This window comes from Medicago truncatula, chromosome 2, assembly GCF_003473485.1.
Source record: "Medicago truncatula cultivar Jemalong A17 chromosome 2, MtrunA17r5.0-ANR, whole genome shotgun sequence".
Taxonomy (NCBI): Eukaryota; Viridiplantae; Streptophyta; class Magnoliopsida; order Fabales; family Fabaceae; genus Medicago; species Medicago truncatula.
Genome location: NC_053043.1, coordinates 47,057,490 through 47,081,755, shown reverse-complemented (window position 1 = coordinate 47,081,755; position 24,266 = coordinate 47,057,490). Strand labels below are relative to the sequence as shown.

Below are 24,266 nucleotides of genomic sequence, written 5' to 3'. Positions count from 1 at the left end.
ATCAAGATGTACCACTTGGAATTGGAAGTGACATGGACCACAAACTTGTAGACCTGGTGATGGGTTGAGTTGCTTTTGATAGACAACACAACCACGTGGGAAAAATGCTAAAAAGAATAAAAAAGAACGAATTGGATTTTTTTTTTTTTTTTGAGGGGGAAGAATTGGTTCGTAAAATTGTGAGTATAGATTAAATTCGTAAATATAAATAAATAGAAATTACCAAATAAATTACATTTTCATTGAAGTATCTATCAATTTACAAAATTCCAAGACTATTTTCAAAAGGAGGAGATAGACTATTTTAATAAACAACGCCATTTAATATGCTTTTGTTGACACAACTTTGAGTCGTTTTTATGTATCGCAAAACAGCACCAACAGTACCTAAGGAAGAGGATGTAAGTAAGAATTTTCCATTTCAAAAATCAATTTCTCTATTCACTACTAATCGCCCAAGCATAAATAAAAATATACAAACATGCAAAGAGAGCAAAAAATGCCTTCTCTTTTCCGTCGAGTCGTAACTAATTAATATTTTGTCCTGATCATTTGGATGGACAGATTTATTGGATGTACCACAGACATCATGTCTTAATTGAACCGTTTATATACATAATAATATAAGAATTTTGCGATTCAATACAATAGTGCCACTCAGAGCTTCTTGATCCCTCAGACAAGAAGCAAAATAAGATCATTTTATATCGAGAACCAAATTGTATTATTATATATGAAAAGTAAAGCCACAAAAACATTCAGCTAACCTAACCAGCTTCCATGATCTTCAACAAGATCGCATATTCTATCCTATTCTTTCCGGCCAAATCAATATACAAAGATACTGCGCCCGCAATATATACAAGCACAGCTATAACCGGTGTAATTGAACTCTTGAATGTGAATGACTCAAGCCTGCAGAAACATGCAGGTCTTTGTGTAAGTCCACTGATATCACAAGTATTAATAGATACTCCAATTTGAATAAAAGATGGCAAAACAGATTAATAAAATATTGGAGTATAGCATTTACTGTAGATTGCAGGATAAAATATAAAAATAATTAGCTTAATGTTGGTAAAGAAATAATTAAATCGGATTAAAATTTAAAGAGTCTTATAAAAAGAAACAAATGAAATTCTCAAGAGGATATATTTATGGACAGAAGTAGTACATAGGTATATCACGCAACCAAACATCAAAGAGCAATCAGAATAATGCTACAATACCTGTAGATTTCTTCACAATAAGCTTGCACTTAGTAGTCCAACAGGTCTTTCTCTCCCAAAGGATTCATCACCAAAATCTTCATTTGTTGAATTTTCTTGGCATAACTCTCGAGTAGGATTCAAATCAAGAGCCTCCCAAGTCATTGAATTGTCTTCGCAAGAATTGCCTACTTCAGAAACAGGATTGACAACAACTTGATCCTCTGCATTCGGCCTTGTATCAGTAGTCAGAAGTTGAACCGCTTCCTTATCGTCTTCAATGCATGGTGGATCCACATTGAGATCAGAGCACAAATCATATCCACTTTGCTCTCCAGTCCCATTACAAGCAACAGTTACTGGTGCCTGATCAGATTGATCAGCAACATCTTTTTTCTGCCTCTTCCATTTCTTTGTGGACGACGTGCCATCATCGTCAAAATCTTCCTCTTCTCTTTCTCTATGTAAATAGACCCACAGTTTCCTCTCTTGATCAAATAGCACACAAGGATCACGTTCATAATGCAATCTATCCAAGGCTCCACTAACTACTTGGTTAATTTTTTCATCAGAGACATCTTCAACAATGTATTGAGAATCTCGAATTAATGTACAAACATCTGCTCTAGTACCAATACTTCCAGGCAACCTAGCAGCTGCATCTCTGACAAGACAGAGAATTGTAACATGTGGTGGACGATCACGTTTCAACATAAAATGGTCTCTGGCTTTTGATGTTGGCTTACCACCACATCTTCTCAATGGAGCCACAATAGACTTTTTACCATCAGCTGCAGTATATGAGAAAGCTCTATCCGGAATTGAGTACCTGAGAAGTTCCTCCTTGCGAAAATAAGCCCTCACTTCCTCTGAACTTGGGCTTATGGTGTTAAGACTCTTTTGGGCCCTTAGGTCTCTAAACCGTTCCTTCTCATCAAGGTTGATTTGCATCAATTCCAAGGGTGGTGCAGGGAGACTTCCTATTTGTTTAAGAGTATCCTGACCACATTTCAACCAATTGGCGAAGGAATCGACCAACTTGACGAGCATCTTATGAGGAAGGCCCCAAGCTTCGGGAGATGTCACTTCCTCAATGGGATCATGGTCAGATGAGTTGTGTAAAACCGGGCCAATCCATGACCAACTTCTGGTAGATTTTTCATAAACTGCTAGTACCTTCCAACCCTTTGCTCCTAAAGGTGCTGTTTTGGAAGAGAATATCTTTAGAACACCTCTAACCAAATCCTGCAGTGGCTCTTGTGTCTCAAGAATACAGGGATCACCAGGGTTTGATCTCACACGATTGACGATCTCCTGAATGGTAAGAGATGGCACATTCTTTTGGTCAGAAGGTTCAACATTGGCAGCCACCTTATCATCCACCTTATCGCTAGAAATAACACCATTGAGACTGTCTTCCTGCGCTTTGTTCTGCTGTTCTACAGGCTTCCCCGCCTCCAAACTTTCTACTTCAGGTGGACTAATCATTGCTGTGCGGACTGCAGTAAGAAGATGCATAATAGAAAATGAAAATCCAGTATGAACAGTAGGTGTGATCAAAATATATGGCTTTTTCTGTGGCTTGGTCTCCACTTCTACGTCTGCCGTCACCGTATGAGTAAGAGGCAGTTCAGAATTCTCCATTTCAGAAATAACCATCTCAGCCCCTGGTTTTTTCTTTGACTTTCTTTTCAAAGAAAAAGCAGGCAAATCATCTATTTTGGAAGGATTGCTTGACAGAAGATTGGCATCTTCATCTCTTTCACCAAAATCTGCTGCACCAAACTTCATTTTTCGCTTCTTCATTGCTGAGTTACAACCAAGTAATGGTACCTCAGATCTTTCATCACGATCATCCTTATGTGCAACATTTTTCTGCCCTTTTCTCCAAAACCTACTCTGTCCAACTCCATTTTCATCCGCTAACAACCGATTCTCAAGTGAGTCATCCTCATCATTACCATAATCATGTAAATATTTTGACCTCATACTGGAATGATCAAGGCCAATTCTCCCTTTCTTCTTATGCTCAGCAGCATATGAAGTTGATGAGGGCATGTCAAACCTTTGAACAGGTTCATCTCGTATTTGATCATTCTTGCTTTTGTATAATTGTCTCCAATCATCATGACCACCATTTAGCATATCTGATACTGAGGGATAGTTCTCTTCCATGAATTTGCCAGCAGGGTTACGCACAGGACTGCCATTGAATATTTTACTCTTCTTTGCATTTTTTGAAAGGTAATTATCTGCACCATGCATGTTCCCCTGCTCTGCAAAGCCACCTATCTTTTTGGATTGTGTTGCCTTCATATCTGTCCTACTGAATTTGGCCTTCATAGGATCTAGATGAGACTTCAATGGTTTTGTGAGAGAACCAGCAGCTTTACCAATTGGGTAAGCAAATTTGCTCTGCAATAAAGGATTATTATCATCATCATCATCCCACTGTTCTGAGGAATCTGATTCAGTTTCTTCACCTCTTGCAAGCATATGGCTACCCCTCAAAGGCTTCATATCTTTTCTTCCATTCTGTACAAAACTCCCTCTGATCTTCTCTTGCGATGATTTTGTTCTAAAATCTGACGAAAAAAGTCTATTGCTGACCTGTGGTGAGGAAGACCTATAAGCTGTATAACTGAGATCAGGAGACTCTCTCTCAGCTTTCCGTTTCTTGCTCTTAGGATTCCAATCTTCATATTTAAATAAAGAACTCATACCAAGTTCCTGTGCTGGTCTTTTGTTGTAGAAAAGATCATCAGGATCTGGTGAGTGGATCGAATCAACGTTATGCGATAACTTTGAACCCCTAGAACCTACAAATTGTTGAACATTTTCAGCATACTTACCCTTTTTCTTAGAAGGTGGCTTTGCTGCGAACAACTGCATATCAGAGGATTGGTTTGGATTTCTGGTGTATCCACGTAGATCAGTCTTTGAAGACATAGACAGACCCATCAAATTGCCACCCTCTATTTCATCACCTCTCAGAAGGTCGTGCCTCTTTCCCACTCTCAGAGCACTAGACATGTCCATCAGGCTGCCTCGTAATGCATTACGATCTCGATACGAAATTTCCTCCTCATTGTCGCCATTCCACAACTGATCCCTCGTCCTGCGGATTGATCCCAAATCATATCCAGTTGATATATTATGTTGAGGGTGAGCAAAAGCTGAACCATTAAGCCTGGGGTTCATATCCAAACCATGGTAGACAGAAGACGAGTGAGCAGTTGGGTCCTTTGCTAGATGTGTCTTCGAACCAGCCAGCTTGAGTATACCTTTAGGGTTTTGCTTGCTATACTTCTCTTGTTCCATAACCATTGATTGTTCTCGCGGATGGAAATCTAAACCTGAACCCACACCTTGGAAAGGAAAACGACCCAATTTCTGGGCATTTTTCTTATCCTTGTTCTTCCTACTCCACATACCTTCACCGGACTCTTCTGAAGAATCAGCCTCCAAATCGTCCATCTTCTCACCCATCAAACTCTTTTGACTGGTCATAATATTCAGAACACGGAGCCTTTCTTCAATACTGTACCCTCTGCAGTTGAGCCAAGCATCTCTCATCTGACAAAGATTGCTAACCATGGTGTTCTGATGTTTCTTCAACAAATGATAATGTTGGCGCTTCTGAACAAAATTCAACCCCTCCCTGTAAAGCGCAACTCTCGGCTCACACAAACCACCCTTCAGCATATCAAACAACTTCTTCACAGGACTCCCAAACTGAAAGTTACAACCCGTAAAAAGCTCTTTCAATGTCTGAACAAATGTCTCTTGATCCATATCAGGAAGATACTTAGCAAGTTCAAACCTCTCCTCTTCACTCAAACAATCATTCCACACATCAACCGAAAGTATATCTTCAAGCCCCGAAAGATCATAAAGCTCCAATGGAATACTACAAGTCTGATTCCCAATTTGACAAAACTCAGCCCCAGTCTCACCCAATTCAAGCAAATCAAAATCATCCGAACCCGCCCCAGAATCAGCATCATCAAACTCATCATCATCCTCATCAGATTCATTCCCCGAATTCCGCCGTTGAACATCCTCTTCATCACCACTAGACATACTCTCTTTACTCATCGGTTCACACTCAGTATCAACCCTTGACACCTTAAAACTGTTCTTCTCAATAGCCATCATACATAACAACACCAAACTGCCGCCAAAAAGCGCGTTTGGTAACCCAATTCAAAATTTTCAAACCACCCACGAACAGATCTCAATTATCAATCCAAACCCTAACAAAAATAAAAATAAAACAATTAAAAAAACCCTAACCAAATTACCTATCTAAATAACAATAATAGTAACAATTAAACAAAAAACATACATAAAAAAACGATTTTTAAAAAAATCTGAAGAAAAAATCACGAAAAGGAATCAATTAAACGCAGAGAAATTCGATTCGATTGATACCTGAATCGAGAATTTGAAGGAAGCAACGATGATGAAATTGGGAGTGATGAAAATTACGAACGATTTTGAAGGAGGCGCAGTGTGATTGAGAATGAAAAAGCGAAACCCTAAAAGGGTGAAAATCGGGTTATATAGTGAAAAAGGGGGTTGAGGCAGAAAGGGAAGGTGGGGAGGGTATGAAGAAGACGAAGGTGACGTGGTAGAAGAATGACCGTGCGATTTGATTTGAGAAAAGGGCTAGTGTGAAAAGACGAAAAAGGGTTTCACCGTAACAAGGATGAATGCACGCAATGTGTTTGTGTTTATGTTTGTGCAGTGAGTGAGAAAAAAAAGGGTTAGAGAGAGAGAATGATAGAGAAGACGAAAGATAGAAGGTGACTGAGTTGGGAAACGAGTTAGAACGTTGTGACTCGTTATTTGATATTTGGCCATTGGATCTGACGCGTTGGATTGCATTAACCGTTGATGTAGTTTTGTTTTATGTTTTTAATTATTTTAGTATCCTTTTTAATAAATTTTGTGGAGTTTATAAATAGGTGAAACAAAGTGGGAAGATTACTAGGAATTTGTTGTATGTCGTTGTTGTACGAGTAAAGTGATGTGGTCGGTGGTAAGTGAACTCAATTGGTTTATTAGTTAACGCTTTGCTTCTTCCCCAGCCACTTATACATTTGAGAATTGTTGTTGACACATATGCATTAGCTATGTCACAAGTAATTTATCAAAATGTTCTTCAGCAGTTAACTGTCCAATTATGGAACCGGCTGCAGTTAAGTATTGAGGAAAACTTCGGCCATAAACTATAGAAGAAAACTGAAAACTTCGGCAGTTAACTATCGAGGAAACCTCAAACCTGATTTCTTTTTTGTTGACAAAAACCATAAATTGTCATTAATAATATTTATTGATTTTGAATGTTTCAATCATTATTTTGTACGTTTCAAACAATTGCAATATTATAATATATATTTGAAACAAACAATATATTATGTATTTATTTTACTATTTGCCATCATTTAAATATTCATAGGATAAACCCCTCAAAAGAAAAATAATCATTGGATAATATTTTTACATTTCATAAGATCATATTGTAAAATATTTCAAAGAAAACAAAATAAAATAAATCGTGAATGTATTCGATGAGAATTAAGTATCTAATGGTTATTTTTATTTTTTACCGTTACTTTTAAAAAGCACTTTCAAAATAAACGTGTTCTTGAGGTGTGAACTGCAGTGGACCTTACCTGCTATAATCAAGGCCCCGAGTGTTTAAGGCTTCTCTTATTAGAGAATTAGATAATCTACTCGAGTGAGTGTTGTATTGAGGACATGGACTCTTTAAGGTTATCAACAACTTAGGTTCATATGAACCAAGTTGCTTGGGCTCTAGTGGCAATGAGTTCATTCCAAGGACGTTCTCAGGGAATACCGGGTTCGATTTCCAGGGAAAACAACGTTTGGTCAGTGCGAATGCCTCTACGCATCATCCACATTTGGTGGGTTGAAAACCGGTGCGAAAGCAAAAAAAAAAAAACTTAGTTCATATGAATCAATGTTTTTTTATTTATATAGGGTCAGTCTAACCTCTTTCCCCATATATAGGGCCGGTCTAACCTCTTTCCCCATATGACACGGGGGGCTTCATGGCCAAACATGGATGTATTGGATCGCTTGCCATATCTGGAGTCTAATATAGATTAGTCGAGTAAAGAAAAGTGTGTAGTGCATTTCTATTCAAATGGTAATTAGATTACAGGTTTGTGAGTTCCGTTCTTGGGTCTTGTCTTTAAATCTTGGATCTTACCAAGTCTTTGGTGATGGGTCGAGCTAGCTAATTGTGTGGTTATGATGGTCCACAACTTCCAATGTACGAGACAAAAGGTTGAAATGCTTAATTGAATATCGGTAAAGACCTCAGTTCAGACCCTACACCCTAAGAATGGAACCTGAAGGGGAAATTGGTAGGATACATTTGTATTGATAACAACCATAATTGAGAATGTGTAAAATTGTTTATTTGATTACTTGTTAGCAAAAATTGTTTTTAACCGGTTTGTAGGATTTTGACGTCAGTCTATGTTTGATATTTTGTTTGTGTTTTAAAGTAGGACCATTTCAGGTTGTTTGTTTTTAGTTGCGAGACACTTTTATTTGTGAGGTGTATGTCATATGACTTTTATTTTTTCATCATGATTAATGATAGGTAGTTTACGAGGAATGTCATGATGCATTGGTACCTTCTTTCTTTAACAATGTGTCGAATACACTTAACTTAATTTATGGATGCCAATGGTCTTTCAAGATGCGACAATTGCGATTTTCCTATCTGTGTGTGGGTGAGCACGTTATAGAGAAAGACTACCATTGTTCATCACTTGTACTATTGTTCTCTGAGTTTCTTCTTTGTTTATTTCTTTCGAGCTGTTCAACACCATGTTTTTAATAGAAACATTTTTGTCAATTTTTTCTTTTGCTTATGGAAATAACATGCTTGTGGTACGAGAGAATGGAGTGATGGTGAAGAGTTTTATTTGGCTTATTTCTTCTTCTATTACCCTTGCTTTGTTGAAAACATGTTTTAATGTTGGGACACTAAAATCAGTAAGATAAATCTCGGTTGCTTTTAAAGGGAACTTCTGGCTTTTTCCTCGGATTCATCATCTTCATTTTCTTCTTTCTTCCTTTCTCCATTGAAGAATTCAAAACAACCTTTGATCATTATATCTCTGGAGCGGAATGAGAAAGACTTGCCTTTGGACTTGACCCAAACATTTGATTGAGCGCGACAGGTTGTGTCGGATCCTGATTTTATGCATTGTCCCTGCCAACTGAGTTAAGCTAACGAGGACGGCAAAAAAAAAATAGTCTTATTCATAAAGAAAGTTTTTTACAAAATAAACAATTTTACAATCAAAATAGTCTATCATACAGACATAGTATGGTGTTTCCTTTTTAAAATATGATGTATTTGAATCACTTTGTGTTTAGTATTAGAGAATCGGTAAAAAGTCATCGTGAGCTTAACTCAGTTGATAAGGACAATGCATAATATATGCAAGGTTTGAGGTTCAAACCTCGACCATCACAAAAAAAAAAAAAAAAAATTGATAAAAAATGAGAAGAATAAATTACTAAAATTAGTTTTTTTTTTTTTTTTTTTTAACGGTCAATGTTAGTATTGTTAATATTATATTGCAAGTGGGGATCAAACACCAACATTCTAATCACTTCCCTCTTCAACTATCCCACCCAACTTAGTTTTTATATCTTTTAGTTGGCTCCTATTGTAAGTGGAACAATTTAATTCTCTTTTAGAAGCTCATTGTGTAATTTGGGATCATGGATTAGTTTTTTAGTAGTACAGAGTCAGGGATGTGATTAGCATTTAGCTCGCACACCTATAAATAGGATTTCACACACATTTGTAACTATCGTAATAGAATTTGCAACTTTTATACTTGTGTGTAGAGAATATCCTCCCAGGGTTCTTGATTGAACCATTATGGATCTTATCAAGGGTTTTTCACATCTCATGTGACTATTACATTTTAATCGTATATCCTCGTGGAAGTAGTGATCATTCATCTCCATATTGATCTTCTTGTCTAATTCACTTTTTTGTATGTTTATAATTCTTTTCTTGGTTCTTGATTTGCGTTTCTAGGTTAATTCTTGAAAATTTGAATTCAATCGTGGAAAGATCCTTCATTCTTAAACTTGAGATGAAAGTTCAAAAATAAAGGATATTATCCTAATTGAAATCAATTTTTCAAGAATTAACCTAAAAACACAAATCATCAATGCTTATACCTAGTCCAAAGTGTGACATGTTAGTTCCGTAACGATTTTAATAGGTCACCTAACTTCAACTGACCTAGAATACTCTCCTCCCTGAACCATGTGAAAGGTGGAATGGCAATGTCACCAACAAAGTCATCCTCACTAGAATCGGAAGACAGGGATGCTACCCACTTATCGGTACCTATGAGCCATAATTTCATTCAAGAAGTTACAGTTTTTTTATAAATTTATTATCTCTTCAATTATATCAAGAATTTTCATTGAAAATTCACTTCTTAAAAATAAATGATGTTCCCAAACTTAAATTATCAGATGTTACACTGCAAGCATTTTTGTTTTGTACGAAAGAATGCAACAATGTAGGTTCATTTTCTTATATTTTCATTGACTTGATATCATTCCAAAAATATACAAGAATTTCTACACTAGACTAAGTGACCAATGGTCCCCCTCTATTGGATTGCCATATAACTTAAACATCATAAACTACAAAAAAGATTGTATCTCCAATATTTCATAACTTAACAATGAACATTAACAAACTTTACAAACTGAAGCAAGAAATTGAAATTCCAAAATCGAAAACACTCATCATGTGTTTCTTGAATTTCATTCTATTATGCTTTAAACCTACAGCCACAAGATAATATGCTAATTAATAACTAGCCACTATATGATTAAGTATAACCACAAAATATATAGATATAGAGAAAATGAAGAAAGACCTTTTAGAAAATATTTTTCTGTAAATCATCTAGACCAGGGTCAATATCTTTGGCTTCTTTCTTTTCATCATTTTCCAGTAAGATAGGAGCATCAAGCTCAGGAGGTTTCTGTTAAGATATGAATGACTTGCACTAATTAAAGTAAATAATTGAAGCAATAAAGAAGTAATATAATGTTGCTACGAAAGTTAAATATTGTGTTACCATGCAACGAATTAGAGCCCAATTGACATTCTTGAAGAACGGATGGCTCTTAATTTCATTTGCGCCTTCAAGTGAACCTAATCTGTTTTTGGGATCTCTGTGCAACAACCAGTAAATTAGCTGCTTTGCCTGGGGACTTACCTGCATAGAAAATATCACTTAATTTGTGTTCACAAAGTCCATGGAGCTTTTTAATATGTTAAGAATATAGAATAGAACTACGAAGAAAGAAATATGAATTTAGACAAATATAAAGTTGCATGGACTATTTCATCAAGTTCGTTTGAATATTTTTTTTTCTTTTCAAATGGTGTGTAAGTTTTTGAATCACACCATAATTGAAAACTAATCTCTTTGTTCCTTTTTAACCGTCGCATTTGCAGATAAATTTTCTTCCTATTTATTTGTTGTTTTTAACGTTCAATTCAATGTTAATTATTGTTTTGTCAATATTACTCTTAGTTATTTGTGAAAAGCCAAAAAAACAACATTTAGAAAGGAACAATGGAGTACTCCCTCCGTCCCGGATTAACTAAGCCAAAATCTCATTTCACACGTATTAAGAAAAATGTATAAATGAAGGAGAGAGAAAAATAGTTTTAAGTGCATTTGTTAAGTATTGATGAATTGAAAATGATGAAAGTAATATTAATTAGAGTTATAAAGGGAAAAAAGTAATTAATATTGTATTGAAAAATAAATAACTCAGTTATTTTGGGACATTTCTTTTTTGCAAATGACTCAGTTATTATGGGACTGAGGGAGTATTAAGTACCAAAGCAACAAATCCATGATAAGTAATACGTAGAAAAACAATCTCACCGGTTTGCTTTTGGGAAATTTAAGATCTTTGTGAAGAATGTTTGCAAATGTCTTTTGTCTTGTCTTTCCCCTGAATGGTGTGTATCCATAAAGCATTTCATATAGAAGAATACCTAAAAAGAGAGTATAAAAGTTTCTTGAAAGTCAAACAATGTGATATAATATGCTTCAAATATGTCCCTATTTCTACTCTCAAAGTCATTAAGTGTTGATATTGACTCAAAACTGTTGATTGAAGTGCGGAAAAAATCTTGTTACGATTTGGTGAAATCATGGCACGATTTAGTTCAAGTTTTGGAGGTTTTGTCTCGACAAAAATCGTGGAACAAAGGGAAGATATCGCGACACGATTTAGTAGATAACGGTCATATTGTGCACGAACCGAAAATCGTGGCAAGATGTGTGAGAATCGGGTCACAATTTTCTCGGGATCTGAGCACTACATATATAATGCAATCAAACTAAAGATTAGTTTCAGCACGATTTTCATTACATGATTTAAGAGAATTCTCTGTTGAAAGATTAATAGTCAGTGCTGAAACTAAATATTGTAAAATGCAATCGAACTTTTCCTAATTCTTGTTAATGTTTAGAAATTGATCTAGGTTCATTAATGCATTTTAATGAGAATAAGAATGTTACCTAAAGCCCACCAATCCACAGCACTAGTATGACCTGAACCAGTTATAATTTCCTGTACAAGTTGAATTGCACAAACTTGTCACATAGTTGCATAATGGAACCTTTTTCTTAACAAAATATGAAGTGTTCAATATTATTAGCAAATGCACCATATTGATTGGTCCATTCGACATAAGATAAGTATCTGAGTCATGCATATAATATACGAGGAAATACAAACCGGAGCTATGTACTCTTCTGTACCAACAAAAGAATTGGACGCTCTCATTGGTTCCGCCATAAACGTTGGAATTTGTTGAGTTTTCTGTTGTCCCTTTTTCTTTTTCTTCTTCCTTTTCTTTTTATCCTCATTAGCTGGAATTATAAGCTGCATAGTGAAACTGTTCAGTGGTCTTAGTTAAAATATTGCTAAAACCACGTTATCTAATTTTCTTGCCTAAGATACCTGTGGCTTGCAAGATGTTAAACATGACAAATCAAAATCTGTTAAAGACACATGCCCATTTCTCTGGATCAACACATTTTCTGGCTTCAAATCTCGATAAATTATGCCTGCAAATTCTCACCAAATAATATCGTTAAATTTTGTTCTAGTAAGTTTCTAAGTATATGCTCTAGAAATCTAGCGGCAAAGTTTCTTGCAAAGGACTGAATTTTTGTGATACATAGGATCATGTAATTTCTAGTAGTAGGTCAGTTTATGTCACTGGATGACTTAAAAGGATTTTAATACACCTTTAAATGATTGAAGTTTGAAAACTAAGTTCATCATTTTAGATTAATGTCGTTGTATTCCGGATAAGAACCTACCTTGACAATGAAGGTACTCCAATGCAATCAATACCTCAGCAGCATAAAATCTATAAATATCAAGAACTTGATGTTATTTATAGAAAAGTAGAGAGAAACACATGAATTAGAAGACAGTTGAAGAGTGAAACTTTGCTTTAATGGCGGTTATTGAAAGTCTTAATGCACCATTGTTTTGTAACTTTTGATTTGTGCAGTAGCATGATATACCTCACAGCATCTTCCTTGAGAACCTTAGTTGGCTGCTGGTCAAGAAGCAGGAATAGTTCTCCACCAGGATAGTAATCGGTTATCAAACAAACATGTGTTTTGGTCTGCAAATCATTCAAGTTCCAAATATATGACAAATTCAATACATAAAGTAAGAAGACACATGGACATGCTTGCTCTTAAGTAAATTTTTGAATTAATATAACAGGAAATAAAGGCATTACTATAGGTGAAAATAGATGATGTAATCCATAAAATCATTATCCTTAAATTATAAGTGTCTTTGATAGGATTATGATGTGACATATTGATATTTCCTCTTTATATTCACAAGGTTTTCTGTGTAGAAAGAGTTAAATGATGTAGATATCATAAAAATCACAATGTCAATATTATAAATTACTGAGTTACTTATTTGAAGTTAATATTTGAGTTTCAAACCTGAAAGGAAGCATATAATGCAGGCAGAAAAGGGTGGTCCAACATGTCAAGGATTTCTCTTTCAGTGCAAGCTCTATGCACCTGTGGAAAGTATAAAAGACCATCTTATTATGACAAGTGGTAAATGTTGCTATAACTTGATTTGCACAAATCAGAATAGTAATTTTTATGAGATTAGGAAATCATGAACATAGATGCTTCAATTAATAATTTTTTTTTTTTTTATCAAACTCAGAACCTTATTGCGATTGAGCATAACACCCTTATCCATAGCCTTCATTGCGAAGTATTGACCAGTTCCTTCTAGCTCCACCAGATGCACACTGAAAGCCGATAACATATCATATCAGTCCCGAAGGAGTATTCCAGTGAAATGTATTATAAAATCTCAAGCTCACTTGAATTTTCATCTAAGTAGAGACCAATTCATTGATAAGGCGTTTATATATTCACAAGTTCCATTAAGGAAATTGTAGAATTACTAGAAGTGACAATATCATGGACATGTATGTAGTTTGTACTTGGAAAAGAGAAAAAAAAATAAACCTTCCGGTATCTCCAGATCCCAAAGGTTTAATTGGCCTAAAGTGCTTTAGGCTTATCTGTTCTCCATTTTCGATGATCTGCAAAACCATAGTGTTGTGTGTAACCATGGTGTAAAATAAAATCCTAAATATTATTTACTCAGCTAACATAAACAATAAATAACAAGAAATTCGTTCAAATGGGAAAATAATACCTTTTGGATTGCTCTCCAAGCATCATTATCCTTCCTATGAGGTTTCGGGTGAACCACTTTTGAATGATTTAGCCATAAATCATCCGGTTTCTGACGAAGATCATAAAAAACTGATGTCATAATGGAGAATCCAATTGAACTTTAGAAGACAAGAAGCTAACAACTACACCTTATTACCTGATTAGCGTCTGGAAGTTCTCTCACTGCCTCACCAACATTTTCTGCAGTTTGTTTGACCTGTGACACATAAACTTGGTTATAACATGGAAAATAAAAAGCATAATAGATTGAACAATCTTTCCTACTATTGCAAACAATGTCAACAAATGTATATGTAAAAAAAGAGCTGAAAATAGCAAACAAACCAATTGTTCTCCCTCCTTTGCAGTATCTTCTTTAATGCAGTTGTGAAGAGGCTCTACATGTTGACTACCATCAAGTTGAACACCAATAAAGTACTGTACTTCTCCCTATTTCACCGATAAGGAAAAAATTAGCTTCCTGTAATATCCAAAACAAAAAATTGTATTGCAAGATATTGAAATATGTAACATCTTCAAAGGACTATCATAAGCTATACCTTATGATCACGCATAGGTTGCAAGTGAAACAGATTCCAAAACTTTTTCCCTGGAAATTGCAAGGAAATATCATATAGAATAATAATTGCAACATTATTCATAAAATTTTTCCAGGTAACAATTTTTTTATATATCTTTATAATGAACAACATAATGTGATATTGAATATTCCCGTAAACATGTTCTATCGTTATAAACTCAATTAGATGTTCCATACAACTATACATAAAATTTTCACATAATACCTGCAAAGTTACAATGCGTAAGAAATTTGCCTATAATTCTATGAAAGTGATTTTCCCTACAGAAATCAAATAGCTTACCAGTCCTTGTATAATTGATCAGTTGCACTGTAACTTCGGTTTGGTTGTCAATTGCCTCTCTAATTTTTCTCACAGTTGCTGGATCAGTTTCTGGTCCTTGCAGAAACCTAAATAACCAATTTCATGTAAGGTATATCAGCGGCTCGAAACACTAAATACACTAAATTTTGACATTATAAAAATCAAAAACAACTTTTATATCATTGTTTCTAGGTATATCAGCGGCTCGAAACCTTCGGAAAGCAAATTTGTACACTAGCTTCTGGACTCTGGTGCTTTTGATATGTTTAATTCATATCTTCAATGCAACAACTAGGCTCCATATTTCTGGAATTTTACCATTGATATGGAACATCTAAATTGCATGGTAAGGAAATAACTATGGATATTCAACTTAAAATATACCTGCAATTTCTTCCCAATATTTCTTCACGACTATATTCTGTAAGCTCTAAGAAGCTATCAGATGCAAATATCTGAAAAATTAAAAATGAAATGAAAACTTTAAATTCCTAGTTAAAACTTCGATTCCAGCACAAGTATCCAACATAGAAAGGTAACATTTTCAATGTAATATGAAAATTTTGACTCTGCTAAAGTATGTAAGATAAATAAGCATCTCAGCATTTGATGAGATAATCAACTGGTGACGTAACATGCATAACAAATCACAAATATGTTACAATTTCAATCATAAACCGTCAAGATTATTTATTTTATCGTCTAAAGTGAATTACGAACTTTAGAAGCTTATCACAAACGATTTAAAGAATCTTACTATAGGATTGTCAGGAAGCCTTGGATCAGTAATGACAAAGTTTTTCTCAATACGCTCAAGTGTAGTAGCAAGATCAAGACCTTTTCGCTTTTCCCTCAGCTTTTCTTTGTCATCAAATTCAAAACTATCATCCCTGTCATCATCCTCACTCTCAGAGCTCATATCTACAATAACTTCATTATCAATGCTTTCATCAATGGACTGACTTTTCCTCCGGAACCTGATCCATAGAATGTTAGCACTCTTAAGTAGAATGATCATACATTTAAATTGAAGATTTAGTGCTTCTATGACTCTACCTTAACAAAAACTGATTTTGTTAAAAATAAGTTGAATATATATTGATTTATCTAAAATACATTCATGTAAAAGTGAGTTGCATGATAAAATATATCAGAAAAGCTATAAAACTGAAGTTCAAATTAAAATTCGTTCCGAAATTCAAAATAATTCTACCAAAGAAGACTCAAGCATATGACATAAAATTTTATGTTTGTTCAATCACTTTAGTGTATGTTTGGCTCTAATTTTGCAAAAGTTAAAATTTAGAAAATCAAAATTGATTCTAGAAAAATCAATTTTCATATGTTCCCATTCGGATGTTCTCTTGTAGAATTGATGTAGTCTCTAAAATTAATTCTAACTTGATGCTACAGTTTGGAGCTTTTGTCTCTATAATTGATTTTTAGCCTAGAATTGATTAATCAGGCCACTTTTACGTGAACGTATCTAACCATAAATAATTCAACTCAGAATCAATTCATTCAAAATCATTTTTTGTCGCCACATAACCAAACACGCACTTAATTAGTCTCTCGCTAAGAGAATCCAAAGATGCAATTAACTAAAAAATTGCATTTACTAATGATTATTTCAAGAACATATATATATATATATATAGCTTCAAAGTAAATGACCATAGATATATTACCCCATGAAAGAATGGCGATGAGAGTTTTTGTTTGCATTTTCAGGTAGCTCACTGATTCGTTCCATTGAACTTCTACTTTTTCTTTGTGATTTTGGTCTAAAAGAAGCTACACTATCAGATTTTCTCCTTGATTTGTGCTCTACTTTCTCTATCTCTTGATCTTCCTCAGAACATCCTCCTGATTTTATGATAAAGGGACGCTGTCCAGATTCACTCAATGCACGGGGACGCTTCATGGCTTGTAGCAACTCAGAAACAGAAGATGAAGCCTTCTCTTTTTGACGAGCTGCAAATTGCAATACACAATATATATGTTAGTGTTTTGAGCCAAACACTGAAAATATCATTTATTACTGGAAAATTAGTTTGAAACTTGCATGTGAAACAATGTTAAGTAGTTTTGGTCCTTTTGGGACTATATTCTTATAACATTGGATATTGAGCCAAATATATGTGTGTGTTTATGCTTATTGAATTGATCTTGGCTGCTATAATTATTTTTGACTGCTATCATGCTTACTTCAAGAATAGAGATAATCTGTATCAATTTTTTTTATGTGTTTCTGATCTAGTAAAAAAAAAAACAGCATAAACACATATTTTAGCAAAGAGTTAAAAGAAGGACAAGTAATTTAAAAAATATCATATCTTCTAGTTCTTGATATGCACTTTTTAATGCTAACCATGTAACCAAACGCACTTATCATGGAAGAGTGAAAAAAAATGTTATCAATTGAAGTCCATGTATTTTTTTTTTGGTTACATTTTCACATTCTAAAATATCTATTTATTTATTTTCCTCCAATAAAAAAGAGACACCGCATCTACAGTAATGTGCTGCTTGAACTAAAGTTGGCAATGATCCATAAAAAAATTTGCTTGGCCAAATAGGATACAAAGACAACCAGATGGACATAACCCTAGGAAATCACAAGGAAAAACTCCCAAGCCAGCAAAAGTGCCACAAACTTTTTGAAACAGGTAACTACCAAATCCAAGTTAAAGAAGAATTGGATCGAGTTTGTTGATTAATTAAGAGATCATATTAGCCAATTATACTCTTGGTAGAAAGGGGGAGAGTTTAGTATTAAGATTGGTGAAATTCCAAGCATTATTTATTGTTATCAACCAACAATATCACATAGGTGAAGATTGGTGTCATAAATATGAACATAAGGGACCACAATACAAAGATAGTTGTCATCAATCCACTTATCATATCAAATGGAAATATGTATGACCTCTACCAACTCTACAAATAATAGATCAAGACCCAAGGATTTTTACAATCTTGTTAATTCCATGCCAAATACAAGAATCACCCGGTTTAAAAGAAGTATGAAGAATACGAGTATTAGACAAATATTTGGACTGAAAGTTTTTGGGGTTGGTTCAAGATATCCTAAATGTGGTTACCAAATAAATTAAACGGTTAAATATGTTTTTGGTCTTTATAAATATGTCAACTTTTCGTTTTAGTCCCTCTAAATTTTTCCTTTAACTTTTAGTCCCTATAAAATTTTCAATCACTACTTTTGGTCCCTATTTTTAATTTAATTTTTGTATTTTTTAATGAAATTGTGCAAAAATGTGTCAAATATTCTAAAAACAATTCCTAAAAAAAAAATAGATTTTTTTAACAAAACACAAATTAAATATGAATTTTTAACCATAAACAATATAAAAATTTATATTAAATTCATGTTTTGTTAAAATATTCTTAATTTTTTTTGGAGTCATTCTTATAATATTTTGAATTTTTCTGGAAAATTTTATTAAATAATATGAATTCTACATATGAGTTTACTTTAAAAGAGGACCAAAAGTGAAGATTGAAAACTTTATAGGGACTAAAAGTTGAAGAAAAATTTTAGAGAGACTAAAACGAAAAGTTGACATATTTATAGGGACCAAAAACATATTTAACCCTAAATTAAAAAAAGTATTCAAGTTCTTGGAAGTGTGGATCTCCAAACCCCAAGACCATTGAACTTAGTTATAACCTTCTATTTAATCCAATGGCAAAAGTTTTCTTTTCTTTTCTTTCCCTTTGTCTCTAAACCCCAAAAAAAACCTTAAATTTATTTATTAATAATATACTTAATAAAACCTCTTTTTTCATTGGCCAAACATTAATATTTTTATAAAAGACTGGCATACAAATAATTAGCTTATTTTAATAGTAAATAACCGAAAAAAATAAAAATAGCATTCAGCCCGGTTTGTGTGAGGAGCTTTATAGAAAGGTCAAATTAAGTGCTTCTTTTTAAGCACAAAATCTTTCATTGACACAGCTCCAAATCAATATTATTTAGGCACAGTCACATGTAATGAACAAAATTAATTTTTTTTTAGGAGAAATTCTCTCTTGGACACAAACACAAGTAAAAAGTGTTTAGACACACACATAATTGAATAAAATTAAAGAAAAGATAATTGAATGATATGACTAAATTCTTTTTCAATTATTTTTCTCTACTTGTGTGAGTGTGCTCAAACCCTTTTTTATTTGTATTTGTGTTCAAGCAAGTCTTCCTCAAAATTTAGTCACATCAATTGATATTTTTATATATATTTTTTTGGTACAGATATTTTTATATTTTATTCTATAAAAATTTAGTTTTATGTGTGTGGTCAAATATTTTATTTGGATTTTTACTCTTTTTTAAGAACTTTTGTGTTGTTCTTAACTTTATTTTTTTTAGGCAGTGTTGTTCTTGATTTTCTTTTTTAATAAAAAAGTGTAGTTTTTTTTTTTTAGGGAAATAAAGTGTAGTTCTTAACTTAACATATTTAAAATTATCATGATTTCCACTTAAAAAACTACGATGGTTTTTTTAAATTTATAATTTTCTTCATATACTTTTTTTTTGGTCAAGAATTTTCTTCATATTTATTATAACCAATTAAGAACAACATAGTATAAAGCACGAAATGTACTTACGTTTTGTCTAGATGTTTGCATGATTTTTTTTCAATGTTTCGCATCTTTTTCTACTTTTATATCGGACCATCTCTTTTTTTATTCTGATCACTCCATATAATTTTTTTTAGGGATTGAACACTCCATACATAAAGAGTTTTTTTTTTTTTTTTTCATAAAAAAAATATATAAAGAGTTTTAGTTTTTATTTATTGAATGATTAAAAATATCATTAGATTTTCATTTTCATATTTTTTATACTTTTAATTTTTGATTGCTTATGTATATATTTTTTATAAAATAACTCGTGCATTTATTTTGTCATACTATAATCAAATTGTATCTTAAATATTTTTGTGACTTTTTATATTATACAAAAAAATGATCGGAGTGGTGCTTTTAATTACTTATCATACTACTTCATTTTCTTTCTTTGTCTTCATTTCATTTTACTCTCTTTTAATTTGAACTTAAATCATTGTTTTTTTACATGGTACAATCGAAATGGAAGAAGATCCATTCAACACTACCATACCATACCATCATATCGAATCAAGGATTCAGGCAACCCATTGGGACGTAAATTCTTCTCCTTGGACCCTTCCGTATGCTTGTTAACTTCCACCAACATTCTGCCACAAAACATTCACATATATTGGGTAAGCAATAAGCATCGCACTTATTAATTTACTTTCTTCTTTTCATTACACATCTATCTAGGTCCACACTCAAAGGTTAGAATCTTTATCTACACTCAAAAGCATGCAAAAAAGACTTTTAAAAAAGGAGGTCCATTTGGTTCACTACCTCACATTGATTATCTTCATTACTTTCCCTCATGTAAGATTATTTTCCCCCTTATTTATATTTTGGTCCTATGATAGGAGTATTTAACTAAAAATTGTGTACATGCATTAATTCATGACATTGGCTAACACTTTATTTCATCATCCAAAAGCAAGAGTCACAAGTGTGAAAACAAAGCTACAATTGACGTACCAGTTCGAAAATAAAACTAGAATTGATGTAAACAGTTAAACATAGCCGTCTTTGGCACTTTGTAAATTTAAAGAAAACGATATATACAGTGTGTCAGTCAGTGTGGTCCTTATCACAGTGAGAAATGCATGCATCTTTCTCTCTGGCCATGCCCCCACACTTTCTATCTTAATATTTGCAACAGACAACATACACCTCGTGTGACATGACTTATACTATTAAATAGAATGTCAATTTTGGTCCCCCAAGATATTTAATTTAATTGTAATAAAATATATATATAGATATTCATTTTTAATAGTTTAAATCTGATATCTAATAAAAAATTAAGAAAGAAGTTAGTGACTAATTACCCAATTAACTTGAGCACATTGCCATCATCATCCTTGATGGGTGAAATAGTGAGAAGATTCCAGAAGGGAGTTCCATCCTTCTTGTAATTCAGTAACCTTCCACAATAACTTTTCCCACCTTCTAATGCTTCCCTTATCTTTGCCACGTCTTGCGGATCAGTATCCGCGCCTTGTAAAAACCGACTAGACCCGATCCAACCCGCATTCAAAAATCAATTATTATATTTACAAATCATGATACATGAACACCTTTTTTTAAACACCTACATGATATCTGGTTCATCACGTAATTTAGTTTAGAAGATGATTAATCTACTCAACTAAAATAACGATATTTTTTTTGGATGTGATTAGCCATATATCACGTGTGTGTGTGTTGAAAAATGGGTGTAAGTGAAATATTTTTTGTTCTATAAATTAAGTAGGTTGTAGATAGTAATATTTTAAAAGATAAATAGTAAAGAATTTTTTTACCAGTTTCTTCCTATGACTTCTTTTGAAGTATAACCCGTCATGTTGAAGAAACCTGCACTTGCATACATAATTGGGTAATCGGGTTTGGTAGCATCCGAAACCACGAAAGTTTGTTGAAAAGCTGATAAAGCATCTTTCAAATCCTCTGAAACTCTCGGAAACCCGCGAGGATCACCACCGTCGGAAGAGTCACCGGAAACTCTGCCGGAGTTATTGGAATTCCTTTTGCCGGAGAACTTGCCATTCTGTTCATCGTCACCGGAGTTTCTAACTCCCACTCCTTGTGGTTTCCCGGTTTCAGCGTCTGTTCTGAGCACCAAACCCCACTCAGCTGCTCTCTGTGCCGCGGCACCGGTTTCTCCTTCCTTGATTGCCATCCATGAAGTGTTGGTGACTTCATCTGTGGAAATGAAATCTTTGTGCTGTTCTTCCGTTTCTGTCCATGTTTTCAGGTGTGACGGAGAACGTACCGGTGAGGTTGAGTTGCTTGTTGGATTGAATACTTCGAGGGATCCTCGAGGGTCCCTCGGAAATGATGGTCTTTGTGATGAAGATGATGGTGATTTCTTCAAACGCTCCATTGTAACTAGTAACTACCTTCCTGTAGTTTCCACAATGCTGTATATATAGGAATTAATATTGTTACAGTTTTTTTGGTTTAATACATTGGACCAGTTGGACCAACATTTTATGTTATGTTACATCAAATAATCACAATATACTTGATATTGAAAAAATTTCAGTGAAATTCAGCTGATGATGTGATAAGAAGGCGTAGTCTACGGAGATTGGATTGTTGCCATCAACATTTACTGCATTCATACGGTCACAACATCTATTGTTGTTGGATCGATATCAGACGATTCAAATTTTAATACAACGTTTTTACAAAATAAAAATAAAAACTTATATTGAAATATGAATCACTGATTATGGTACATCACAGTGGATGTGAGAACGAGGTCCATGGTTCAAAACACGTACCTAACATACTATTACTAACTACAAACATTTTTCAATAAAAAAGAGAGTTATAGAAGAACAAATAATAATATGAATATTGTGTGGGGTTACTGTGTAATTAATTTCAACAATGCTATATTTTGTCTAATTTATGTTCCTTATCAACTGGGTTACTGAAATAAATTGAGGGCCTCACATTTTTGAGATGGTTTTGTCAGCTGATAATGAAGTATGATAAAATAATTAGAGTAACTTCAATTTATTTATTTAATATTATCTAAGAGTTGGGACATTGGAGGAGACATCAATTTAAAAATGTACTGTTTTCTATTTATGGCTAATCCAAAAAGAATAAACACGTAAAAGAAGCAAAACATCTGTAATAGTTATCAAGAATGTTTCTTACTATTGTAGGAAAGTGAAAGTGAGGATGATTGACACAAAGCAAGCATGAATGGAATTCAGAAAATTAATTATATTCAGCTAGCAGCATATACTCTATATATAAATATTGATATATAGTTTTAAATATGGCAGAGTATAAACAAGAATATGCTAGAAATTTAAAAAAAAAAAATTACCTTAAGCTGAGTTGTGCTGATGTATACTGCTGGATCAGGAAACAGTAGGTATGAAGGGTTGTTTGTGCAACTTTGTGTAGTATATTCTATTTCTACTTATAGTTCTGATTTCTGAATTGATAATAAAATGATTAAAAAGTTGGTTATTCTAGCTAGAAATGGCAAGAGAAAAAGTGGTATAAGAATCTAAATCATTGTAAAAAAAAAGGTTTGGGTTCCCATCCTTGTGCGCTGTTATTCACATGGTTCATGAATTTATTCCCTTATCATTCATTAATCTCCTAAAGTCGTGTATCTATATAATTGGGACATCAAGAGCTTAATTAGTGATTGCTAGTATATGCTTCTTTCCTAACCTAACCCCTTACCTTTCAAAGTTCAAACTTCAATGATGATTATATGGAAGTGAGTTGGAAAGCAAGAAAACCAACAAAATGAAAAAAAATTGTGTAGGCCTACTTAACTTAATACTAATACATGATGACCACAAATTATCAACAATTTTAATTCAATAATAAGTGTATAATTTTCTTATAAGGAAGAGTGGAAATTGAGATTTGACGTTTTCCTAATTGGCTTATTAATGTGGCAGCTAGTGATAAAAGGAGTGGAAGTAAGTGGTTCCTTACTCAAATATCAACCATTCACAATGGAAGAAACAAAAAAAATTAGTTGACTCAAAAGTATAATGATGATAATTTTCTAATATTTAAAATAAAACATCCTTAAATTTGTTGGTATATCAAGTATCAATAATTAAGAGTCTTATGTTTGATGAAAAATTAGATGTTGAACAATATGTAAGTTGATAAAACTCATATAAAGATGTGGTGTTCGAACCACTTGTACAACTGCTTAAAATTCAATGTGACAATCCTATGAAATTATAGGTGTCTCATCGTGATCCAATAGTAGGGAGACTCACATCGTGATCCAATGGATCATATATATATATATATATTAAAATACATTAATTTTAGGAAAAAATCCTCTAAACAAAACAGAGTTCTTTATTTATTTTTTGAAATCATATAATCATAGAAAATTTATTTTTAATTGTAAGTGATTTCAGGAAAAATAAAATTTTCATAGTGTTAGAACAATGTTCTAGAACTAAATGGCCTATTCTGTGTTGATAAAGTAAATTGTTATTTTAGTATTTGAAATTGTAGTCAAACAATTTGGATTTGAAACTTTAAGAAATGTCAATAGGAGCTTAAAGAAGGTCGACAACCAATTCAGGCTATTTATCATATATTTTAGTCTTTAATGTTGAGTTGACACATTTAGAGCATATATATGTTTTTCTAACATTGTGTAA

At 33.3% G+C, this 24,266-nt stretch overlaps 2 protein-coding genes across 3 annotated transcripts; both read right to left on the bottom strand.

The window, feature by feature from the left end:
• Positions 1 to 528: 528 nt before the first annotated feature.
• Positions 529 to 6,040, bottom strand: LOC11418069 (uncharacterized). The gene is made up of 3 exons (XM_024776750.2): positions 5,643 to 6,040; positions 1,230 to 5,464; positions 529 to 915 (listed from the first exon to the last, which is right to left on the bottom strand). The coding sequence occupies exon 2, from the start codon at positions 5,364 to 5,366 to the stop codon at positions 1,242 to 1,244; it is 4,125 nt and encodes a 1,374-aa protein (XP_024632518.1). The 5' UTR covers positions 5,367 to 5,464; positions 5,643 to 6,040; the 3' UTR covers positions 529 to 915; positions 1,230 to 1,241.
• A 3,766-nt stretch (positions 6,041 to 9,806) lies between these two features.
• On the bottom strand, positions 9,807 to 23,396 carry LOC11427766 (phototropin-1). Of its 2 annotated transcripts, XM_039830843.1 has the most exons (25): positions 23,314 to 23,332; positions 22,946 to 23,056; positions 21,402 to 22,019; positions 20,928 to 21,110; positions 20,116 to 20,207; positions 16,653 to 16,938; positions 15,722 to 15,941; positions 15,349 to 15,419; positions 14,944 to 15,050; positions 14,620 to 14,669; positions 14,405 to 14,509; positions 14,217 to 14,276; positions 14,040 to 14,129; positions 13,847 to 13,923; positions 13,539 to 13,623; positions 13,301 to 13,381; positions 12,860 to 12,963; positions 12,650 to 12,699; positions 12,285 to 12,391; positions 12,060 to 12,206; positions 11,840 to 11,891; positions 11,198 to 11,310; positions 10,376 to 10,516; positions 10,172 to 10,279; positions 9,807 to 10,076 (listed from the first exon to the last, which is right to left on the bottom strand). In XM_039830843.1, exons 3-24 carry the CDS (start codon positions 21,980 to 21,982, stop codon positions 10,175 to 10,177), a joined length of 2,907 nt encoding a protein of 968 aa, XP_039686777.1. In that variant the 5' UTR covers positions 21,983 to 22,019; positions 22,946 to 23,056; positions 23,314 to 23,332; the 3' UTR covers positions 9,807 to 10,076; positions 10,172 to 10,174. The 2 variants fall into 2 exon arrangements, with proteins under 2 accessions (XP_039686777.1, XP_024632517.1); XM_024776749.2 differs by having other exon boundaries at positions 22,946 to 23,396.
• Between the last annotated feature and the right edge of the window lie 870 nt (positions 23,397 to 24,266).